Source organism: Megascapheus bottae, chromosome 5 (genome assembly GCF_031878675.1).
Source record: "Megascapheus bottae isolate mThoBot1 chromosome 5, mThoBot2.hap1, whole genome shotgun sequence".
Taxonomy (NCBI): Eukaryota; Metazoa; Chordata; class Mammalia; order Rodentia; family Geomyidae; genus Megascapheus; species Megascapheus bottae.
Genome location: NC_143513.1, coordinates 66,323,196 through 66,344,390, shown reverse-complemented (window position 1 = coordinate 66,344,390; position 21,195 = coordinate 66,323,196). Strand labels below are relative to the sequence as shown.

Sequence of the window (21,195 nt, the reverse complement as noted above, 5' to 3'; positions counted from 1 at the left end):
AGAAGCTCAGAAACTACCTACTATGTGAAAAGGGTTGTTTTGAGCAGGCTTAATAAATGGAGGATATACTTTATGCTTTTGGGAAAATCTTGGTGACTTATCACTCTTCTTTATCATCCTTTGGCTCTACATTTCCTTCCTCTTTTGCCCTTATGCCATTTTTCATGATGCCGAGAGGAGTATGAAAGCTCAGGGCAGTGTTTAAGAGTAGACGGCAGATTCCAGGCATGGCTTTCTATACCCAAATCCTCATTGCTTTCTAATTTCTGATTATACAGTCATGTTTCGCCATGAGCATCTAGTAGCTTTAATACTACAGTGCAATGAAGTCTGAGAAGAGAAAGTTAATGGTAGCAGTCATTACGCTTTTCTGGGCCTGAGTTTTTGCAGCAACAACAAATCTATGGCATGTCTGAGTGGCAGGAAGTAATCGTTGCGATGGCCACTGTTGCTAAGGCCACCATCACTGGAGAAGTGCTCAGGCAAGCACTACCTCCTGAGGGAAGAGCAGAGTGTCAAGCTGATCCTTTACTGGAGAAAACCAGTGATGCTATTGAACGGCACACAGAATCCTGCCAACCTGCCCCACCAAGTTCGACAATCAATGGATGAGCAAGGTTGTTTTCAGAGATAAAAGAACGAATGGCTTTTTTTTAAAAGCAAGAATTGATTGTAAAGATGTGTGTGACCCAAGTCTTCTGTCTGAAAACCTGTGTTGTACGGATTTCTTTGCAGGAAGATTTCAATTTCTTACAATTCTTTAAGGTTTCTCTTAGCTGTGCCTTAGGTGGCTAAGTAGAAGTCTTTTCCAGGGTCTTACCTTCCTTGAGTTCTTTGGCAAGAAAAAAAATCAGAAACTATCGAGAAAAGAAGCAGAGCTCATTCTGTGTAGACAAGACTTACTGCAGTCCGTAAAGGTCATGTGTGAGGAGGTACAAACACCTTTAGCTATGTCTATAGATCATCAGTCTGCAGGTAAAGAACAGCCAGAAGAGGTAAATGATTAAATCATCTGTGCCTTTTGTCTTTAGTTAGACGTGTAATTTTTGTTCTGTATTGAAATTTTGAGTTCCATGGGCTTTCACAGTATTGCTCAAGATACTTCTGGGGTTTATGTGGCCAATTGTAGCATCCCAAAGAGCTTGGCGGTGATAATGTGCTTCTCTGTGATGAATCTTCATAGTCTACAGACTTGGACAGGAATTCTAACACTTCAGCTTGTGACTAGCTCATGTGGTTTAGAAACTTTAGAAGCTGAGTAGACTTTTGATATTGAATAATAAGAGAAATGGGTAACTTTCCACTGAAATAGTTTTAAAGAAAGCAAATCTTTTAAAGTTGGAGTACATGGAGGAAAATGATAAGAAGGATCCTTGATTAATATCTGAATTCCAGTCATTAAGGAAGAAGGAAGAGCACAAGAAAGGAATATCCTTTCTCTTCAAGGACACTTTCAGGAAGTCTGGGAAATGTAGTCTAGTCCTGAGTGGACAAATAACCTGGGAAAAGTCAAGAGTTTCATATGGGAAAAGTAGAGGTACCCACTGAAGGATAATAGTCTCTTCTAAGTTACATTAAAATATGCATTTATGAATACCAGTGAATGAATTTCTTTTGAAATAGAGCAGTTACTTCTTGAACTCTACATCAAGCTTTTGAAATGTCTTCCTAGACTTGAAAGTCCAAGAGGCACAGAATCACTAGCTAAATGGAGATCAAGTAATTAGATTTACTAACTGCTAGGTAAGCACAGAAAAGCTCTCCAGACACAAAGCTGTCTGTTAAGAAGCATATTGGAAAGAATTCAGTTTGGACCTGAGGCTGAACTACTGTTTTATACTTCTACACCAAATGTTAACCTTGAGACCTACTTCTACCTACCCAAAAGACTTGAAGCCCATCCATCTAGCCATTAGTATGGACGCCACCTCTCTCTCACACAACTAGTTGCCAGAAGACTATTGCAAGGAGTGTGTTTCTTCTCTAAAGAAGAAAATACTGCCTGGTCTCATATCTATATCTATATATCTATCTATATCTATCTATATATACATATATATCTCAGGAAATATATGAATATATACATTACACACAGGGATATATGTATGTATATATGAATGTATATGTATGTGGTCAGGGGCAAGACAGAACATAAAGGGAGACCTTCCTATATATTTCTCCCAATCAATGTAGTCTCTTGATTTAGTTTCTTAGGGGAGAGTAAAGAAATGGGGGAAGCTAGACAGGAAATCTTTACTTGGAAACAAGAAGAGTGGAGTTGGGTCTGTGAACCTCCATTTCTGTGGGAAGAAGTAAGAATGTAATGAGAAAAGTGAGAGTTAAAGGCAAGCTCTGGTAATGAAGAGTTGTGTAATTAATCACCTCAAATATTCTTTATTTGGATAATGGTAATATGGACTTATTTTAAGCACACATCTTATTCTTATGAAACCTCAGCACAAAGAATAATGAGAAGCGAGGAGAAGCAAAATGACAGGTGTTTTCAAATATGCAGTTTGATGTTACAGGAGCTTTGAGAGAAGGAAAAGGGAGAGTCACATAAGGACGTGAGGGAGACTGCTGGAAGGGAAAGCAGGTGTAACAGGACTAAGAGATTTGGGTATGATGGAGGCTGAGGGATATGGCAATGACCTGTTCCTTCACAGAGACCCATCACAGGGGTATGTTAGTCATATTAGCTAGGCTGTTGGCACTCTGGAAGGACAGTGGGAGAGCGGTTCACACAAAGGCCATTTGTAAGGTGTGGGCATCACACCTTACATAAGTAAAGTATTCAGTAACTAACAATGGTGAGAGGTTTGTTAGAGTTCTTACAAGGGTGGAGTATGCTCCTAGAGCCTGATCTGAACTTGAGCTATTGACTGAGGGCTCAGGTTGGAAAATACATTGCCTATCGGGAAAGAAGCTAGAGGAATGAATTCTGCCTTCTGCCTTCTCTTGTCTTCCCCTGTTCTGCTGATGCCTTCCTTTGGCTAAAGTCAATTGGAAGCTTGAGGGAAGAAAACATTAGGAAAGGAAGCCTCATAGGAAACACAGCAGGAAGGAGAAGGGTTGAGGTGGGGCAAGTAAAGCCTGCTTAACACTTCAATGTAACACATCGTATCAGATTTCCTGTTATATTCTAATCAATTAATTGCCTCCATATACTTATTGAGTGCTTGCTTTGTTAGGTGCTATGGACAACAAGTCAGTAATGCCCTTGTTCCTGAGAGGATCATATATCAGAAGACAATAAGGATTCTAAAAACAGAGGATGAGGGGTATGGGTATGAGGAACAGCAAAAGAAAAGCTGATGGACATAGTGGAAGCTGCCCAAGGAAGTGATTTGGAGGCAGGGTGGAGGGGACAATCTCGTTTATCATGCACAGGGACTAGCATGGACAAAGATCCAGATGCTGTGAGAGTATGGACAGAAGACACTAGTCAGAGAGAGAGGCAAGCACAGAGTCTGGTTCTTTTTCTGAGCCAGACGGAAGATTTCATCCTTAAAGTTGCCAAGTAAGTGGGAGTCAACAGAGGATAATACATATAGTATTTGTTTAAAAGAATAGAACTGATAAAGGCTGCCTTCTTTTTTTTCTTTTCTTTTTCCTTTCACCTCACTTTCAACGTCTCTCTTTCACTGAATACTTTCCTGATTGTTGTGGGTATTGTTTGTGGCAGAAGAAACCTCCAGGATTAAGAGGGTATAGAGGGCAGATTTGATGTGGGGAGTTGAAAAGGAAATATTGCAAGTCTTTAATATGTTCTCACTTCAGTTGTAGGTAGGGGTTTCATTAGAGGACAGTGATAATATTGGGGATACTGGCATATAAATTAAAATGCTTAATGAGCTAGGCTTTGGTGGTTGACTACAGCAACATAAAAATGAGATGTGACTTTCTGAGGGCCTGGAAAGTTGTTTTGAAATACTATCACTGTACCATGATGTATATTATCTTGAAGTTCAAAACAGAAAAAACCCATGAAATTATAAATGTGCAGTCTCTCATTGCTTTTTCACACATTGATCTCCAAAGAGAAAACTCTCCAGGACTTTGGGGAGAAAGTCCATTACTGAATTAATCAAACAACTATCTTCTATCTGCACTTTTATTTTCTATACCCTTTACACCTGTTTAATTAATCCTAAACATGATGCTGACTGCTAATTAAGCAGCCCTGGAAGTGACTGACTGAAGGTAGTAATTTGAGATAATTAGTTTTGGTTTCAAACACTCAATTTTCACACTTTGTGCTCACTTTTAGAAAGGGTTGCCTCATTATTATAGACAGGATGGGGGTTGGATAAAACAGTTTACTGCTTTACTCTGAGTAGCTGAGAAAGTGGGAGGGTTATGTCTCCAGATATGACAAGGAAATTGTACAGTGTCATAGAATTTCCTATAAAATACTCTCCTCTTCCCTGAGAGTGTGTGTGCACACACCCCACACTCACATACAGAATTTCTTCCAATATCAAGCTCAGACTATTGAATCTCTTCTATTAGAGCACAGAGATACTCAATGTTTTGATCTTTGGAAAGGTTTTTCTTTTTCTTCCCTAAGAGGGAGAAGATGTCACTGAGCCATTGTGGTCTTTTACCTGAGTTCTTGAAGCAAAAGTGATAAAAAGCAAAAAAGGTCAAAGTTTGGCGTTTGGTTTGAAATTGGAAGGAGTGCCTTTCTGAACAAACCTGAACCACAGAGGCATAAGGTAACCTTTTGTCAACCCCACAGCTGTTTTCTAGCAGAGAAAGCAAAGGGCAAGAATAGGTAGGTCAGATAGTTTTCATGGTCACCTGATGTTGATAAGTAAGTTAACATGATCCCCACCAAGAGAATAGAGTAGGAGGCCTTTAGGGTTAAAAAGGCCGGATTCAGTAGTCATTGTTGTGCTCACGTAGGTAGATAGGTAGATAGGTGGACACAGAAGGCATTCACAGAGGCTGAATGCTTCTGAGCACCCTGGAGAGCTCCAGATATGTTGTTTTGCACATCTGAGTGTCTCATGCTTTTATGTGTATCGGAGGAAGCTAGTGATATCATTTGCCACTAATACTGGGTAGATGGCTCTAGAATTAGAAGGGCATTGGTCACTGTAAGATCTGATGGATTTTTTTTTTTTTTGCTGGGTCATGGGGCTTGAACTCGGCCTGGGTGCTGTCCCTGAGCTCTTCAGCTCAAGGCTACTGCCCTACCCTTGAGCCAAGCTCCACTTTCCATTTTCTAGAGTTTAATTGGAGATAAGAGTCTCAGGTCCTTTTGTGCCTGGGCTGGCTTTGAACCTTGATCCTCAGATCTCAGTCTCCTGAGTAGCTAGGATTACAGGTGTGAGCCACCACACCCAGCTGATGAATTGTTTTATGTGCAAGTCAAACCTGCATTTTCATCTTCAAGCACATCACTGTAGCTAGGGCATTGTGGAGTCCATGTGACCTGTGAACCTTTATGTATAACCAGCATGGTATGAATAGGGATAAGATGTAGAACTGTATCACAGGCTCTCAGACATGGTTGAGGCATTATATAGGATTCCTACTGTTTAAAAATACTTAATAAATTTTTCATGTTCACGTCAGAAAATAGGCTGCTTTCCCAAAGCATTTATGATCTGGAATCTTACTCTTTGTAATTTTTTTTAATTGGCAAGGTATCTTTATTAGTAGTTACATAGTTGGCTACAACCAAATTCTTTTAGTATTTTCAATGATAATATTAATAATAATAATTAAACTTGCAAAATTATACACTTAAAGTAATTTAGTAAAAATGCAACCTTACTGTTTAATGGTGTCAAATCTCCAATTTAAAAAAACAACTCGTGATGAGTTTTGTTACACATTATACAGCCTAAAGTTTTAAGCCCAAAGACCATTTGAAGAGGATGTTTTCTGTTATGTGTATGTATGTTCTAGGCCTTTGTTACTCATTTCTGAAAAAGAATAATCAGCAGCAACGACCAACACAAATGCTTTCCTTTGGCTCCTGAAGGAAACAAGCAAACAAAAAGAAAAGCCAGGGCAAAGACTAAACTCTTTTTTATTGGTGGTTCTATAACTACCAAGATATTACCCACTCTTGATATCCTCCAGATAGCCCTTCTAATTATGTTGGATGTTTAATCTCTTGTCAGTTCATCATCCTACACGATTCCTCACAGGGTAAAGTTGACCTGTCATTTGTTTTGCAGATACCTCAAATTAGCTATGCATCCACAGCCCCAGAGCTAAGTGACAACACCAGGTATGACTTCTTCTCTCGGGTGGTCCCGCCTGACTCCTACCAAGCCCAAGCCATGGTGGACATTGTGACAGCCCTGGGATGGAATTATGTGTCAACGCTGGCTTCTGAGGGGAACTATGGCGAGAGCGGTGTAGAGGCCTTCACTCAGATCTCGAGGGAGATTGGTGAGCATAAATTTACCAGGGGGTTGTGTTTAGTAGTGACGTGATGATGAAGTCTGAGCAGCCCCAACTGCTATCTGAGATGCATGGAATAATTAGAACGACTACAGATCCATGACTTGATTGGCTATTTTAGAGGGAAGCTGAATATTATTAGAATTTTTTTCTTGTTGTTTAGTAGGTTTATCAAGGTGACACGTGGGTACCAATTTAGGAGGACATAGGACATCTGACTCAGATGAACATTTGCTTGAGTTTGTTTTGACAAGAGAGTTGGCTGGCACATTAGAGCCACTATAAATTTAAATAAGTGACATATTATTTGATTGCTCTAGATGCAAGTTTACATGAGCAAGTCATTAAAAAGTCAATGGAGTTGAACATCCAACTCTGAAGGGATTAAGACTAATAATCACCTTAAAGCAGCATTCCCAAAATATAGCCCTCAAGACTATACTTAAGTGATGTATATGACATTTCTTGCTTTTTTATTCTTTACCTATCAGTGGGATGAAAGACAAAAGGTAGAACTTGATTAGGACCAAGTGTTGCTGAGACCCTTTCTCCTTTCTTTCCTTCCCTCTCTTCATATCTTCTGTCATTTCCTTTTATAGATCCCTTTCTATATCCCAGCCTGGCCTGAAACTCACTATGTATCTCAGACTAGCCTCACAATCATTGCCCTTCTGTCTTAGCTTCCTGAATGCTGGGGTTACAGAGGTAAAACGCATGCCCAGTGTACATCCTAGGCTTTCTCCACAATGCTTATTGAAATCTCCTTAGACTTCTCACCAAGTTGTATGTTTACCCATGTGGTCATAAATTTGTTCCACTCCTTGGAATAAACAGAACGAGACAAAACAACAATCTAAAACAACTTAGAACACAAGCCTTATTGCTAATTAGTCCACCATGTATCTTTAGGGACGAAAAGAAATATGATACTGGTCCTCTTAATAAAAATAAAATTTTCAACATGAGATAGAGCATTTTATGGCAAGATTTGCATGTCCATCGGATATTTTCAATTATTTTCAACTTGGAGAAATTATGTTGATTAATTTATAATCTTTCTTGAAGGCTTTGACTCAGGGAAAGATGAGAGGGATGGTATGGACTTAACCATAGTAATCAAAGGCAAAGAATATAAAGTTATTAAAATAAGACTTTCATTTGAAAGACTTGTAGATGCTTGCTGTAGTTCTTCTGTATATAGCAGAATATGGACATTTATTATGCACAATAGGTTTTCTATTTAACATTTATTCTATGCCCATACTGTAGTAGAAACTGTAGAGAAAAGCTAGTCTTGTTAGCTACATCAGGTTAATTGATTTAATTGGACACCTGATCATACTGGCAGTGTCTAATCTTTGCTCTTTGGAATTTTAAATTATGTCACTATCACTATAAAATGATTGGAAATAATCTATTGAACTTTAAATTATATTCTCATCTTGAATAAAAGCCCCAAGTTTATCATGAAAGAAAATGCCCACTCAGATGAAAACAATAGCTTCTGGAAGTAGCATTAATGCATTATTTAAGCAGCTGATGTCAGTTCTTACCAGAGTGATAATTCACCATGAGAAGGCATCAACAAAATATGTGTGTTGAAAAAGTTTTCTGCAGTGATCTTGGACATTCTTTAATGCCAAGACACATTTCGTGTGCGCAAAACAGATTGCTATGGAAAATTCAATACAGGATGTCATTTGTCAATTGTTGTGGAATCTGACATAATGTTTTGTTCTACAAGTTAAGTGAGAGTACAGTTTTATTCTTCTGATTAAAATAAGAAACCCTTAGTTTTCACTTTTGGAGAACATTGCTATGTTTTGGTAATATTGTCACATAAAAGTATTCAGATGTTACCATTCATCATTCCTACTTTTTTTTCTAAATAGTAGTCATTAAAATGGGTGAAAATAATTTTAGTGCTTTCTGTGTTATTTCTTCTGTATTCCGCAGCTCGATTGGCTGTCCATTTTATTTCAGTTTTCACTTATCTCGGGGAGTGGAGGGGGGATGGCTTGTCAATTAATATGCAGAAGACTGAAAAGGCCAAATTAGTACCACACTAGAGTATGCCATGGAATATATTAAATATCAAAATCATCCCTCATTTTAATGACAAAGATTTTTATCCAGAACAAAAATAGCTGAAGATTAAACCTTTTACATGACAATGATATTAATGGGAATTGCAAATGGTAGTAACTTAACCCATTCTGAAATGATCGGAGAGTGCTGATGAAAATTCATTAGTTCTATATCATTTGCAACTCTTCCTACAACATTGATGACATCTCTGTCATCATGTGAGTTGTGTACTTTAAAATCTTAGTATCTTTTTTTAAATATTTTTTATTGTGATTAATAGAAGGGTCACATTATATCCACCAGATAGAAGGTGCATAACTTCACATACATTGATACCCTTTCTCATGACATGGTCCCCATTTCCCTCCCCCCCTACTTATCTTGATTCCCCCCCTTCCCTATCCAATTTCAAATAACCAATTAAAAATCTTAGTATCTTGACCAACAAGGAGGTGTGCTCACAGTTTACAGAAAATCATATACAAAAATTTCCACACTTTGTTCTGAATTTCTTCTCTCTTTGGTAACTTTGGTTGAGACATTTCAGCTTACATGGAAGCATCCTGCATCTTGTATCTGATGAATTCAGGCAGATCATAATATAGTGATAAGGGAAATGAAAATGCACTTAGTGATAAATTACTTGTACAGTTGCATTAGGGTATTTTTAATTTGAACCAAGTCAGAGACTTGGAGAAGTGTCCTTTGTGAATCAGAGAGGCTGCAAGTCATGAATGATGGCAGCTAGAGACCTCTGTGATGGCTCTTCTCTAGGCAGTATCCTTGTGAAGGAGAGATAAGAGATACCCGAGAAAATAAAGACAAATAGCCCTTTGATGTCCTCGCTGTTAGAGTGTCAGCACAAAGCAACTCTTTAGCTATAGGATTTTTACTGAAAAAAAAAAAAGCCAAAATCATTTTGGGATCAGCCAATAGCACACTTTGACTGTAACATGGTGCTTAGCGACACCTAGGAGACAAAATTGGAAGGTTCAATACAGACACATAGTTGAGTATTTGAAAGTTTCTTTATTTCATCCAGAATAGTTTTTTAAACAAAGGAGGAGCTGCTGGTGAATGAGGAAATCTGTCAGGATATGTACTTATGATAGTACTAAGTGAATGAGAACGAGAGAGAAGCTAGCTAAGAGGACTCAAAAGTATCAGTCTTAATAATATGGCTTAACAATATTAATATGGAAGAGGAAATAGATTTGTATCAAAAGTATCAGTTTTGACTTAATAATATTAATATGGAAGAGGAAATAGATGAGTGCATTTCTCAGATAGAGTCTAAGGGACCTACTTATAGAGATTGTGTATAAGAGAAAAATTAAAACTGATCATGTAATTCTGAACCTGGATGACTGAAGTCCCATACAAAGAGCTCAAGTTTGATCATAAAAACACGGAGCTTCCAATTTAATTCCAAAAATATATCTGATAGATGACTGACAGCCTGGGGATATCGCAGAATGCTGAATCTAGGATAATTACACTGAAAATTACAAAATTCTATCATCACCCTTTCTAGCCTCTCAATCCCACTCTCCCCATCATCCTGGTCATAAAATGCATAACAGTAATTAAGAATCATTCACTAGCAACTGGAGGTTCTAAGCCAGACTTCAGCAAGCCAGATCTTCCTAGTGGGCTAGTAATCTACTACCCATAGTCTTACTTCATGCCTCTACTGTACCACCATGTTTGGTGCAATCACATATCTCCTGGAGGCTCCTAATATCTACCGTGTTAGTGGAAAGTGAAATGAACAGTAGAGAAATTGCATCATATGGTGATAGTCCCCACACACCAAAAGAAAGTGTGAAGTATTAGTATTAATATAATTATCACTTGTGAGATTAATGTATCCTTAATTCATTCTATTAAAAACACTAACTCTTGACCCTCGAAAAAAACCAAAAACCAAAAACCAAAAAACAAACCATGGAGCTTCTCAATACCTTGAGCTAAGTAGGAACTGAGAGGTAGATTAAAAAAAAACAACAAACCTTGCAGATGTAAAATTAGTAGTTGAAAAGGTAACTGTGGTTCCTGGAGAAGCAAAAGGGATTGAGAATGGACTCTTGGAAAGAAGTTTATGTACAACGATTGGGAATAATAGTCTAGACACAGCTATAAATGGCTACTAAAGAAAAGGTAGGGTCTCCCACTCTCTCTCTCTCTCTCTCTCTCTCTCTCTCTCTCTCTCTCTCTCTCTCTCTCTCTCTCTCTCTCTGTTCTCTCTCTCTCTCTTTCCCTCCCTTCCTCCCTCCCTCCCTTCCCCTCTTCTCTCACTCCTCCCTCTCTATCTGGGTTTGTACTTATGGGAGGGCTATCTATCAACTTTGAAGAAGGATTCTACTATGTGAAGTGGTAGGATGGGATTTTGTTTTAGGGAAAAGTCAAGAATGTTGTGCAGTTGAAATAAGACACTTTACCTTACAGTTCTGGTAGTTTGAAATATGAAGTCTAGGTCCATGGGGCTGTACTGGTTTTGGAACCCAGAGAGGAGAAACCTCTCTGGCCCTTGGATCTGCTAGTGTTTGCCAGCAGATTTGATATTCATTGGCTTAGGGATACATCATGCTTGCATTTTCTCTCCATATAAGAATGCAGCCTTATTGGATTAAAAGCCTATCTTACTGCAAGTAGGACCCCCTCTGGTCTCCTTCAGCTCAAGGGAGGGAATCACTGAGTTATACCCTGGTTAAGACTTACTCATCACTCATGTTATACCCTCAATTGTTAGAACTAGAGTCCTTTGTCTTGTTTTAATTATCCAATGCGATATTTCATTGATACTGTAATAAAGGGGAAGATGATATTCACCCCTTCTTTTCCATCATAAGCTGTGGGGCTTGTAGCTTGTGACTCAATAAATGACTTCCATGAGTCTTTAGACAGGTTCTTTCATTCCTTTGTCTTACCTTATTATACTATTTTAAAAAGAAGACAGGATAATAAATGTTAATGCTACCACTGTCATTATAAGGGGCAAGGAAACTAAAGCTTTATCTTTGAAGATAAAAGGAGTTGGTGGAAGCGTGCTATCTTTTCATTGTGGATTTTGCCCAGTATGGTGACACGCCTCCTTTAATCAGTCACCGTGTTTACTAATGGTTTATTGAAGATGACAGGCCTTCAGGTCGTCATGGCTTACATTACAGAGAGCAGAATAGACCTGAATCTGTCCAATTTTGTACTAAATGTGCCTTTTTTTCTCATTTGTAAATGCTGGAAGCTTCTGACTGTTGTCTGGGTGTGTTCTGAATCTTAAAATCACAGTGTTGGAAGGAATCATAGAAGTCACTAGATTGGAAGCATACGTTTGAAATGTTACTATTTTTGACCAGTTTAATTCATCCATTCTTTGTATATAAAATGATTGACATGTGCCGAAATGTGGGAATGAGCATCAAACCATAAAAGAGCATCATATTCCTAGTATAGAACTGAAAGGTACCCACAGACACTTTTTAAATTATTAAATAATGTACAAGGAAGTTTCCATTCTGTAAGTCAAGTTATAACTATAGTGCATCTTGGTCAATGTCACACCTCCCATCATTCTCTCCCAATTAAGCCCTTACCCCAGTCCCTATCCTGAAGTTGTTTTCAAAGAGTGTGCATTTTCTCAACCTTCCTTTAGGTCATATGTTTGAAAAGAAGGCACTGCCTTCTCTTTCTCCTCCTATGTAGGTTATAAACAAGCGTCAGATTTCTATGAACAGAAATGGATTCATTGTACAATGAAAACAAAGTATTTATCAATGACAGAAAGGAAGGAATGCATAAAGAGGAATTTTTCCTCGTAGATGTTCATTGCTTTGGAAAAATGACTTCCAGCAGGCAAAAATCAATTTGACAAAAGTATTAATGTTGTAAAATACTATGAAAGGAAACGTTTTAATTCAATTGACAGTTTTACTTTATATTCCTACAGCTGAGTTCCATTGATAACACCATATTTCAAGTTGCAAATCATATTTAATTAATATTAACACCAGGCAATTGGGCAAGAATAACTTCAAAGGAGGGCTGAGGAGATTGTAAATTGGAACTGCAGGTGCACTGATAGTGTGGAAGCTGTGGAAGCATCCAAAGAAAGTGGGTATGATTTTAACAATTGCTGCAGAACCTGATCAAATAGAGTGTCATTTCAAAGCTGTTCTGCTCCCTGGCCTTACCTAATATTTAGGGCTTCATCACTGCCAAGTACCAACAGCAGCTGTTAATGGGAACTAGCAAACAGCATTCCAATAAATGCTTTAAAATCCATCATTCTAATGCTGTATTGATGATTTTAGTACACAATGGAAGTTTGGTGCTGTGGAATCCATGTTGCAGGGGTGGGATCAGAAGAACTTTTTCAAAACCCTTTCCTTTATTCTGAGATTTTGATCATGATCTTCTTTGAGGAGTAATTAATTTGTAGGGTGGGGAGCCCTATTTGGTGGCCATCAAGTTGAATAATAGTGACTATTAGAGAGGGCAGAGGAAGGGGGAGAAGAAGGATAGATGAATACAATCATAATAGTCAATGTGTGTGTGTGTGTATGTGGGTGTGTGAGAGAGAGCAAGGGAGAATGGAACCAGGTAACTTGGGATAGGAGCTGGGATTAGATGGGAATGATGGAAGGCGTCACTCTCTTTGAGATGCATTGTACTCATACATTGGCAAGTCAATTTGAAACCCTTCTGTAAAACTAAAGATAATAAAGATGACACATTTGAAAATAAACTTGAGAATATTGTTTAATATATTTTTTGAAAGGAACAGGGAGAAGACAGATGCCTTTCCCCAAGGGATGATAAAGGTGTATGCTATAATGATGGGTGGTTGAAAGCTGGTGTGAGGGGCTGGTGGATAGGACATCTGAACTCACAGGGAAGACATTGCTTGGTTTACCAATTACCTTCAAACTTAAATCATCCATTATATTTCTGTCTGAAAGCCCAAGGAATGGGGTTCTGAGTGGCTTCTGAGCACCTTCCTTCTTGTTTCTCTAATTCTCCACCACCTCCTGGGCAGGTGTTCTATCTAACATCTTATTTTTGCCACCATCAGTGATAGGATGTCCCTTCTCATTCATCCGGCAGTTCCATTACCTAGGTGCATTCAGCTGCTCCTTTAACAGGGCTGAGATGTTCATAGAAGTTTGAAGTATCTTACCTCATTCTCAGCAGTGTTCTCCCATGAGTCTTGTGCTTAATCCCCTGTACCGGTCCCACCTTAATCCCTCCACTGCTGATTCTTGGGTGTGTTTGACTTGACTTGAGTGTGTTTTACACTGCATCCAGGAACACAAATGGCATATAACAGGTGCTTTACTGTTGAATAACCAGTGCTGCCAGCCTCATGCTTGAGATGGTGATGTGGGTTTAGAGGTTAGCCTTAATCAGGCCCAGGAAGCTGAAAGGCAACTATGTCTCCAACAAGGGTGTATAGGTTGTATTTGCAAATATGTAATCTACTAGTAAAATATCAGAAACTTCCAAACTATTAAGCCACTTTTTTCCCCCCTGGAAAATATCAAAGCCTATAATCTAAAGGTTCCACCTGACTAATCCCTTAGCCAAATGGCACTGAGTAGTAATTAAGGGCTTCTCATTGGTGAGGCCTGAGTTCCTTATCTGTCAATGGGATCTTGGATAATTTAATTGCATTGTGTTCCACTTTCCTCATTTGCAGAATAAAGATAATTGTGTAAGAACTGTGTGAGATCATATGTATCTGACATAGCTGTGGAAAGTGCTCTACAACCATCACTTCATATTTGTATTACTATTACTACTGTTACCACAAAGTCTTGATATGTAGCTCAGGCTGGCCTCACACTCTCAATCCTTACATCTCAGACTCCCAGGTGCTGATATTCCAGGCACAAACCACCATGTTCAACTTCAATCTGTATTGTTAGAGGCCTTTCCCACTACCAGTAGAGTGCCCAATGAGTGATTTTATTTCCCATAACCTGTATCTAAGTTCACTCATTGTACAGAAGACATGCTTTTGCAGTCACCAATCTTATTATATATATATATATTTTTTTTTCTTAACATGACAACTCTTATTATCGAGGATAGTGCTGGCATGTAGTTGAATGCATGAATTAATTGAGTACTGTCAGAATTGCCTCACCTAATATGCCTTCTCTTCATTTATTTTGAACCTTCTAAATATTAATTGACCCATTCAGCACTGTAGCATATCCTTGAGGTTCCAGGCTATATTACAGGAGACAGAGATAAATCATGGCCTCTGCTTTCCAGCAGGTCATTGTCACTGTGTATCAGAGAATAAAGAGATGCAAATAATTACAGATGAATATGAGCATGGCATCATTTGGGAGGCATTACCCAAGATCACTAGGTCCACTTAAAGGCCTTCTTTAGTTCATATAACAAAAAAAGGCCTGCCATTAGACAGGATGGATGGAGGGATGTTGGGAGGATACCAAGCAAAGGAATGGCACAGTACGATGTGAATTAAAATAATTTCAGCAGAAGCATAGTTTTCAGTGAAGAAAAGTAGCACAGAAATTAGATGTAGAATATGATAAGAGTCTTATAATAATATGGTGTGAAGTTATGAAATGTTTGAAACATTTGAATTGCAAGTGATGTTTGGCAAGTTGTATCTATTCACTTTCGATGTGCACTCAGTGTGCCTGGCTGGGTCATGAGTATATAGTGCCCATCCTGACAGCATGTGCCTGTTTTTCACTCCCACCTAGCATTACCCAGGTCTTCATAGTAGTTTCCATTTGGCTCAAATTCTGAGCCAGGGCTCTACTTTAACCTGCATTTTGTCAGGGTTTGGAATCATTTTGCTACATAGACCCTGACATCAGGAGTTCTAGGTTCCTTTCTATTACTCCATACTAGTGGTGTTAGTCTGCCTTGACTCAATATTCAAGATCACTTTGACTTACAGTCTAGATTCTTAGTGAGGGGTCTGGTCCCAAACTCTGGCTTCTTAGGTTTGTTCCCCTTCCTTCCTTCCTTCCTTCCTTCCTTCCTTCCTTCCTTCCTTCCTTCCTTCTTTCTTTCCTTCCTTCCCTCCCTCCTTCCTCTCTTTGTCTGTCTGTCTGTCTCTGTCTCTCTGTCTTTGTCTCTCTCTGTCTCTGTCTCTCTCTGGTGTCCCCCACCCTCGTGCTGGTAGGTACTAGGGTTTGAATCTAGGGCCTGTCCCTTAGCTTTACTTGATCAAGGCTAGCACTCCCACATAAGCCATAGCTCTACTCCTAGCATTTTGCTGGTCACTTGGAAATAAGGGTCTCATGGACTTTCCTGCCCAGGCTATCTTCAAACCTGGATCCTCAGATCTCAGCCTCCTGAGTAGTTAGGATTAAAAGCTGAGTCACTGGCATCTAGCTTCATCTCCTGTGTTTGAGCCATGTCACACCACCTGTTCTCTGTCAACTTCTACCTTAAGTGTCTCATGGCCTGATTCTGCTTGTATACTACCCCTAAAGACTGTGTTTGAAGCCATGGAGCAGAACCTTGACTTTGTCCTAACTCAGCATGTTCTAGAGTCCTGACCCTGTCTAGTTTGTCTTTACATTTCTCATATTCTTTTTATATTATAGTAATAGAAAGGATGCTATAAATGAATAGATATGAATCCCCTAGATTTAAGGGATTTGGTCATAGGTGATGGTTTTCTGTTTCTTTCTTTCTTTCTTTCTTTCTTTCTTTCTTTCTTTCTTTCTTTCTTTCTGATTCTCTCTCTCTCTCTCTCTCTCTCTTTCTCTCGCTCCTTTTTCAACTTTTCTTCTTGTTATCTAACTCCTACTGCAAGCAGAATAGTTTCCTAGGGCTGCCGTAGTGAAGTAACACAAATCAAATCTATTTAAACAGCATATATTGTGGTATGGTTCTGGAGGCTGGAAGTGCAAGATCAGGAAATATTTCCAGCAGGATTCATGTTTTCTGGGGGATGTAAGAAAGAATCTGGCCCATGGCTCTCTTCTGTTAATGTCTTGCTGTCACTTCTTTTCATTTCCCTGTGTGAAAAAGACCACTGTGAGCTCTACCTCTTCCTCTTCCTCCTCCTTTCCATCCTCTTCCTCCTTTTCTCCTCTGTCCTTCCCTCTCTCTCCCTCCATTCCTCCTTCCCTCCCCCCCTTTTCTCTTGTCCTCCCTCCTTCCCTTCCTCCTCTTCCCTCCTCTCTCTTTCCCTTCCTCCTTTCCTTGCCTCTTTTCCCTCTGTGTGTGTGAATTACTATTTATAAGGACATGTCATATTGGATTAGGATTTCATCTTAATTTAATTTAATTAAATTAACAATGATGCTAAAGTTCTAAGGGTTAAGGTCTTGTCATATGGATTTTTAGAGAGCCAATGCCAAATTCAGCTACTAGATGGAGTTTCGTCCAAATGGAGCATACTTGTGCACTAGTGTATCACTTGATTTCAAGTTTTTGACCATCTGAACACCACCTAAGGAATCATTTTCTGTAGCCAGGCAAGCTAGGGCCATTTCCCCAGGTCCTTGCTAGGTTGTCTCTGAACACCTTGGAACTAAATGCCCACATCAAGACAGGAAGTGTTGCGTCCTCTGTGTTTAGCCCCAAAGAAGTTGTATCTTTTTATTTTCCTTTCCAAAGACATTTCCTTGTTAAAGGCCTTCTGTCTGCAAACTTCAGCACTGGCTGAGAGCTTTAAGGTGCAATCTGTACTTTACTGTGTTGGTGGAAGTACACAATATATATAAAAGATACCCTTCTACAGAAATGAAGCAACACCACCATCCACTTACGTCATTTTTATAGGTCTTAAAAGAGTTGGCCTGAGAATTAGAAGAGTGTTTTCACAGTGTACTTATACCTCCTCAACTAAGCAACAATCAGAGTTAAGATCAGATGGCTGAAGATGAGTAATAAAGTCAGAGAGCTGTAAGGTGAGGAGTTGATTGAAATAGGTGCTAGTTATTTTTGAGGGCCAGGACCCTTGGCAAAACTGTGCCACATGGCACTCTATTCTTTAATGTATTCTCCACAGTCTGCAAATCTAAGGCTCCTTTCTGTGCTTTTCTCATTGCTACCAGACCAAAGCTACTTCCTGATTTGCTGGGAGCTGTGTGTGTGTGTGTGTGTGTGTGTGTGTGTGTGTGTGTGTGTGTGTGTGTGTGTGTATGTGTGTAAGGAGCAGGTAGGCAGAAGAAGGAGAGCACATTTTTGTTTCTTGTTAATAGCTCTGGGAAGAGGCTTGGTCAGGAAAGGAATTTCAAGTAATGACTTCAACATATCATCTGCCAGTTGTAACCATGAGAAAAAAAAATATTGCCTCTTGTAGCAGCTGAGACACACTTTCAAGGCAGTGGGATGCACAGCCATGTGACTCCGGAGGCACACTGCATCATGTATCACGGTTGCCATGTGTGTAACAGGCTATTAAGGGAAAGGGGGACGGTCTGAGTACCTGGACGGTCTGAGTACCTTGCCGGTCTTTTGTGTTGCAAATCATGTTCTCCTTCAAAATGTGGCTAGATGTGATTTCCAGGGGGAATCCTATGTTTGAAGAAACTATTCATAAGAGCTGATGTGACATTTCATTCAACAAACATTTGAGCCCCTACTAGATGGTTGGGCCTTGTTCTAAGTAATAGGAAAATGAGAAAAGGAGCTGACAGAGACTCAATTCCTAACCTTGTGGAGTTCTCAGTCAAGCCTTCTGTCAATTCTATTTATTTTGTGTCCTTTTAGCTTCATGTCTCTTTAGACTACGAAGCCATTGAGAGATCAGACTGAAAGCTTACTGAAAGCCAAGAAAGGGCCCAAATCACTTCTATCCAGAGCTGGAGTCATAGGTATTCTGAAGATGTTGAAGTTTACTTGAGGCATCTATGACTTTTGGGGGTAAAGGGGTACACATTTGAAAGTAGCAGCATGTGTGTTCATGTGTCCGTGTGAACATATATAGAGACAGCCTATGTATGTAGCTTCTGGGACAGGCTACCTCACCAGATGCAGATGTTTGAGAGCAAACCTATTTGTAGAGAGAACACCAAATTCCACTTCCATGTGCAAAACATAGAGCGGAATTTGTTGTCTGGCCTGAGCCTACCACAATGTGGCGTACAATTCATGCTTACCACCTCTGAGCCTGTAATGTCATGTCACCCATATTGGCTTGCTTAACATCGCCTCATCCATCCATTCTTGGTCATTTTCAGGAAGCCCTCACTAATCACCATCCTTTTTCCTTTCAGCTAAGTTTTGCTTCTGTCTTCTGTCAGAAAAAAACTAATTATCCTGATTTTGATAAGGGAAGACTTTATTCAGAAGAAAGAATATTGTAATATAGAGAATGCTTCAAACCTAGACATCTGTAGCCATCACAAAAATCAAAGAGAAATGACTTCCCTTATAGGGCAGAGAAGGATAAGCAAATATTTAATAATGAAATTGTTAAAGCAAAGTTAGGACATGATTGACAGGATTGCTTCTTGCTGTGGTCAGCTGATTCTCAGGCAAAGCCAATAAAGAGGACACATTCCAGTTTTCATTGCTTGCTGAGATCTGGGGAAAACAGAGTTATGGGCTCTAAGAAGGAGAGAATGCTAATGTTCTGTCTAGACCATGGAGAATATAAGATGTGGGCCACTGTGAACACTTCTGTGGTGCCAGGAAGATGGCTTACCACTTCCTATGTTAATTATTTTCTCTTCTTCCTTCAGTGGGAAATCATATTTTATTTATTTATCTCTATATAGTTGCAAGGTCTAGAAGATGCTCTTAGAATACTGAATGAATGAATGAAGAAAGGGACACATGGAAGGTACATGGTGTAGATAGGACATCGAGAGGCAGGTAGCATGAAGAGATGGGACAAGTGGGGAGTGTACATGAAATAATTCTGTAGCAGATGCTCAGCTCATTCTGTGCTCATCATCACATTTTACCTGGTGGCAAAATATGAGAAACATAGGTTAGGAACCAATGCTGCTTCTCTCACAGGAAGGTACACAGGGAAAATCGAGAGGGAGGAAACTAAAGTTCAGGGCCAAGTTTAAGTGAGAAACAGAAGCATTAGATTGAACAAGTCCAATGCCCAGACTGCTATACTTGATTTTCAGAATCAAAACCAGATGGGAAATTTTACAGTTCCAAAGGAATAAAGCTAAGTTAAGGACCAGCTAGCTCTCTGTTACATCTGACAGATAGGATGGATACAAAAAATTCAGGAAGTAGATTAATCTGTCAAATGTTTTGCTCCTCTTTCAACTGGCTTGGAGTGTTGTAGATATTTAACTGTGTGATATGATTCCTGACTGCAAGATGTTTAATGGTCCAGAAACTTTGATATTTTGAATCCTGTTCAAGGCTCTGGTAGGAGGCAGATAGGATTGCTGCTATCTTTTATTCGATACATACCAGGTGCTTATATGAAATTCCAAAAATTAAGCTAGGTATTGAGAATTCACAGATCTGGTCCCTTAGCTTCTAGTCAGACAATTGATTTAAAGAGAAACAAAAGTAAATAAGATCATAATTATACATTGTGTCTTAGTAAGATGGAAATAATTCATGCTTATGATTCACTTGAGATTCAGCTAGGTAACCAGGAAGGCTCAAACGCAGTGCGGGTGGAAGGAAGGGTAGATGCAGACGTTGAATTAGATATTTATCATAGGCAAGAGAAAAGGGCTGGATTGATTTAGATTGGTGTTGGCATAAGGGAAATAAGTGTGTGGATTAGCCTTGGCACAAGTGGAAACAAGGTGCAGGCCTAGAGGTCTGACATCGTTTTATGTTGTGAGGATCTACACCTTGCAACAGAACTCTATTACATATTGTAGCCAACAGCATGATATGTCCTGGAGCCTTATAACCCAAATGGGTGTATCTAGAGCGGACATGTGGCTAGTGTGGATGGATTACTAGGGGTGCCATGTCAAGTGAATTATTGCCTGGAAAAATTTCACTCTAATGGGTGCCTTACTGAAAAAGCTAACAGCATTTATATCCTTGGGGAAGAATTGTTAGTTTTTCTTCTTGTTTTGAAAAGAACATTTGGTTAGGGATCTTTATTGTTCTTTTTTCTAGGTGGTGGAGGACTTGGAATTTAGAGTATTCTTAATAGTTCTGAATGTTTTCCTCTCAACTCATATTTCTTACTGCTTTTTAAAGCCTCTGTGTTAAGGATTCAAGGCTCATTAATCATTATGCAGCTTGCCGGACACTTCTGGGCACTCATAATGCAGTGGTGATTTTGTAATCACTGTGGGTTCACCTAGTCAAAGGCCACAGAACTGGATGATTTGGCACTTCTGGCTTTAGAAATTAGGTGGAGTACATTTTTCTTTTAAAATATGGACAATTATAATTTGATTGACTTGTCAATTCCAACATAGACTATATTTTATTATACATGAATTATTTGTCTACAACCATCTCCCAAAAGCCACAATGGAAGACAAGAAGTTGTCCATGATCTTGCTTAATTGCTGTTCCATTGTCCTCACATCTAAGCGTTTCTTTAGATAATGCATGAAATTAATATTTCTTAGTGTTTGCTTTATATGTATCACCTCATACTTTACTCTGTTGTGAGGTAGATATTTCCCCTGTTTTACAGATGACAAAACAGAGGCTCAAAATGTAGGCAGTAAGCCAAGATAGCTCAGTTAGGACAACTGTAGTATGTGTATTTCTCTCCATTTCTCTCCTAAG

The 21,195-nt window shown here is 39.1% G+C and overlaps 1 protein-coding gene across 1 annotated transcript in view; it reads left to right on the top strand.

Moving 5' to 3' along the window:
• Grm8 (glutamate metabotropic receptor 8) overlaps positions 1-21,195 on the top strand; it is a 729,702-nt gene that overhangs the window by 142,190 nt on the left and 566,317 nt on the right. Inside the window, exon 3 of the mRNA XM_090333244.1 lies at positions 6,195-6,411. Coding sequence (XP_090189370.1) covers positions 6,195-6,411 — 217 coding nt within the window. The remainder of the gene's footprint in view (positions 1-6,194; positions 6,412-21,195) is intronic.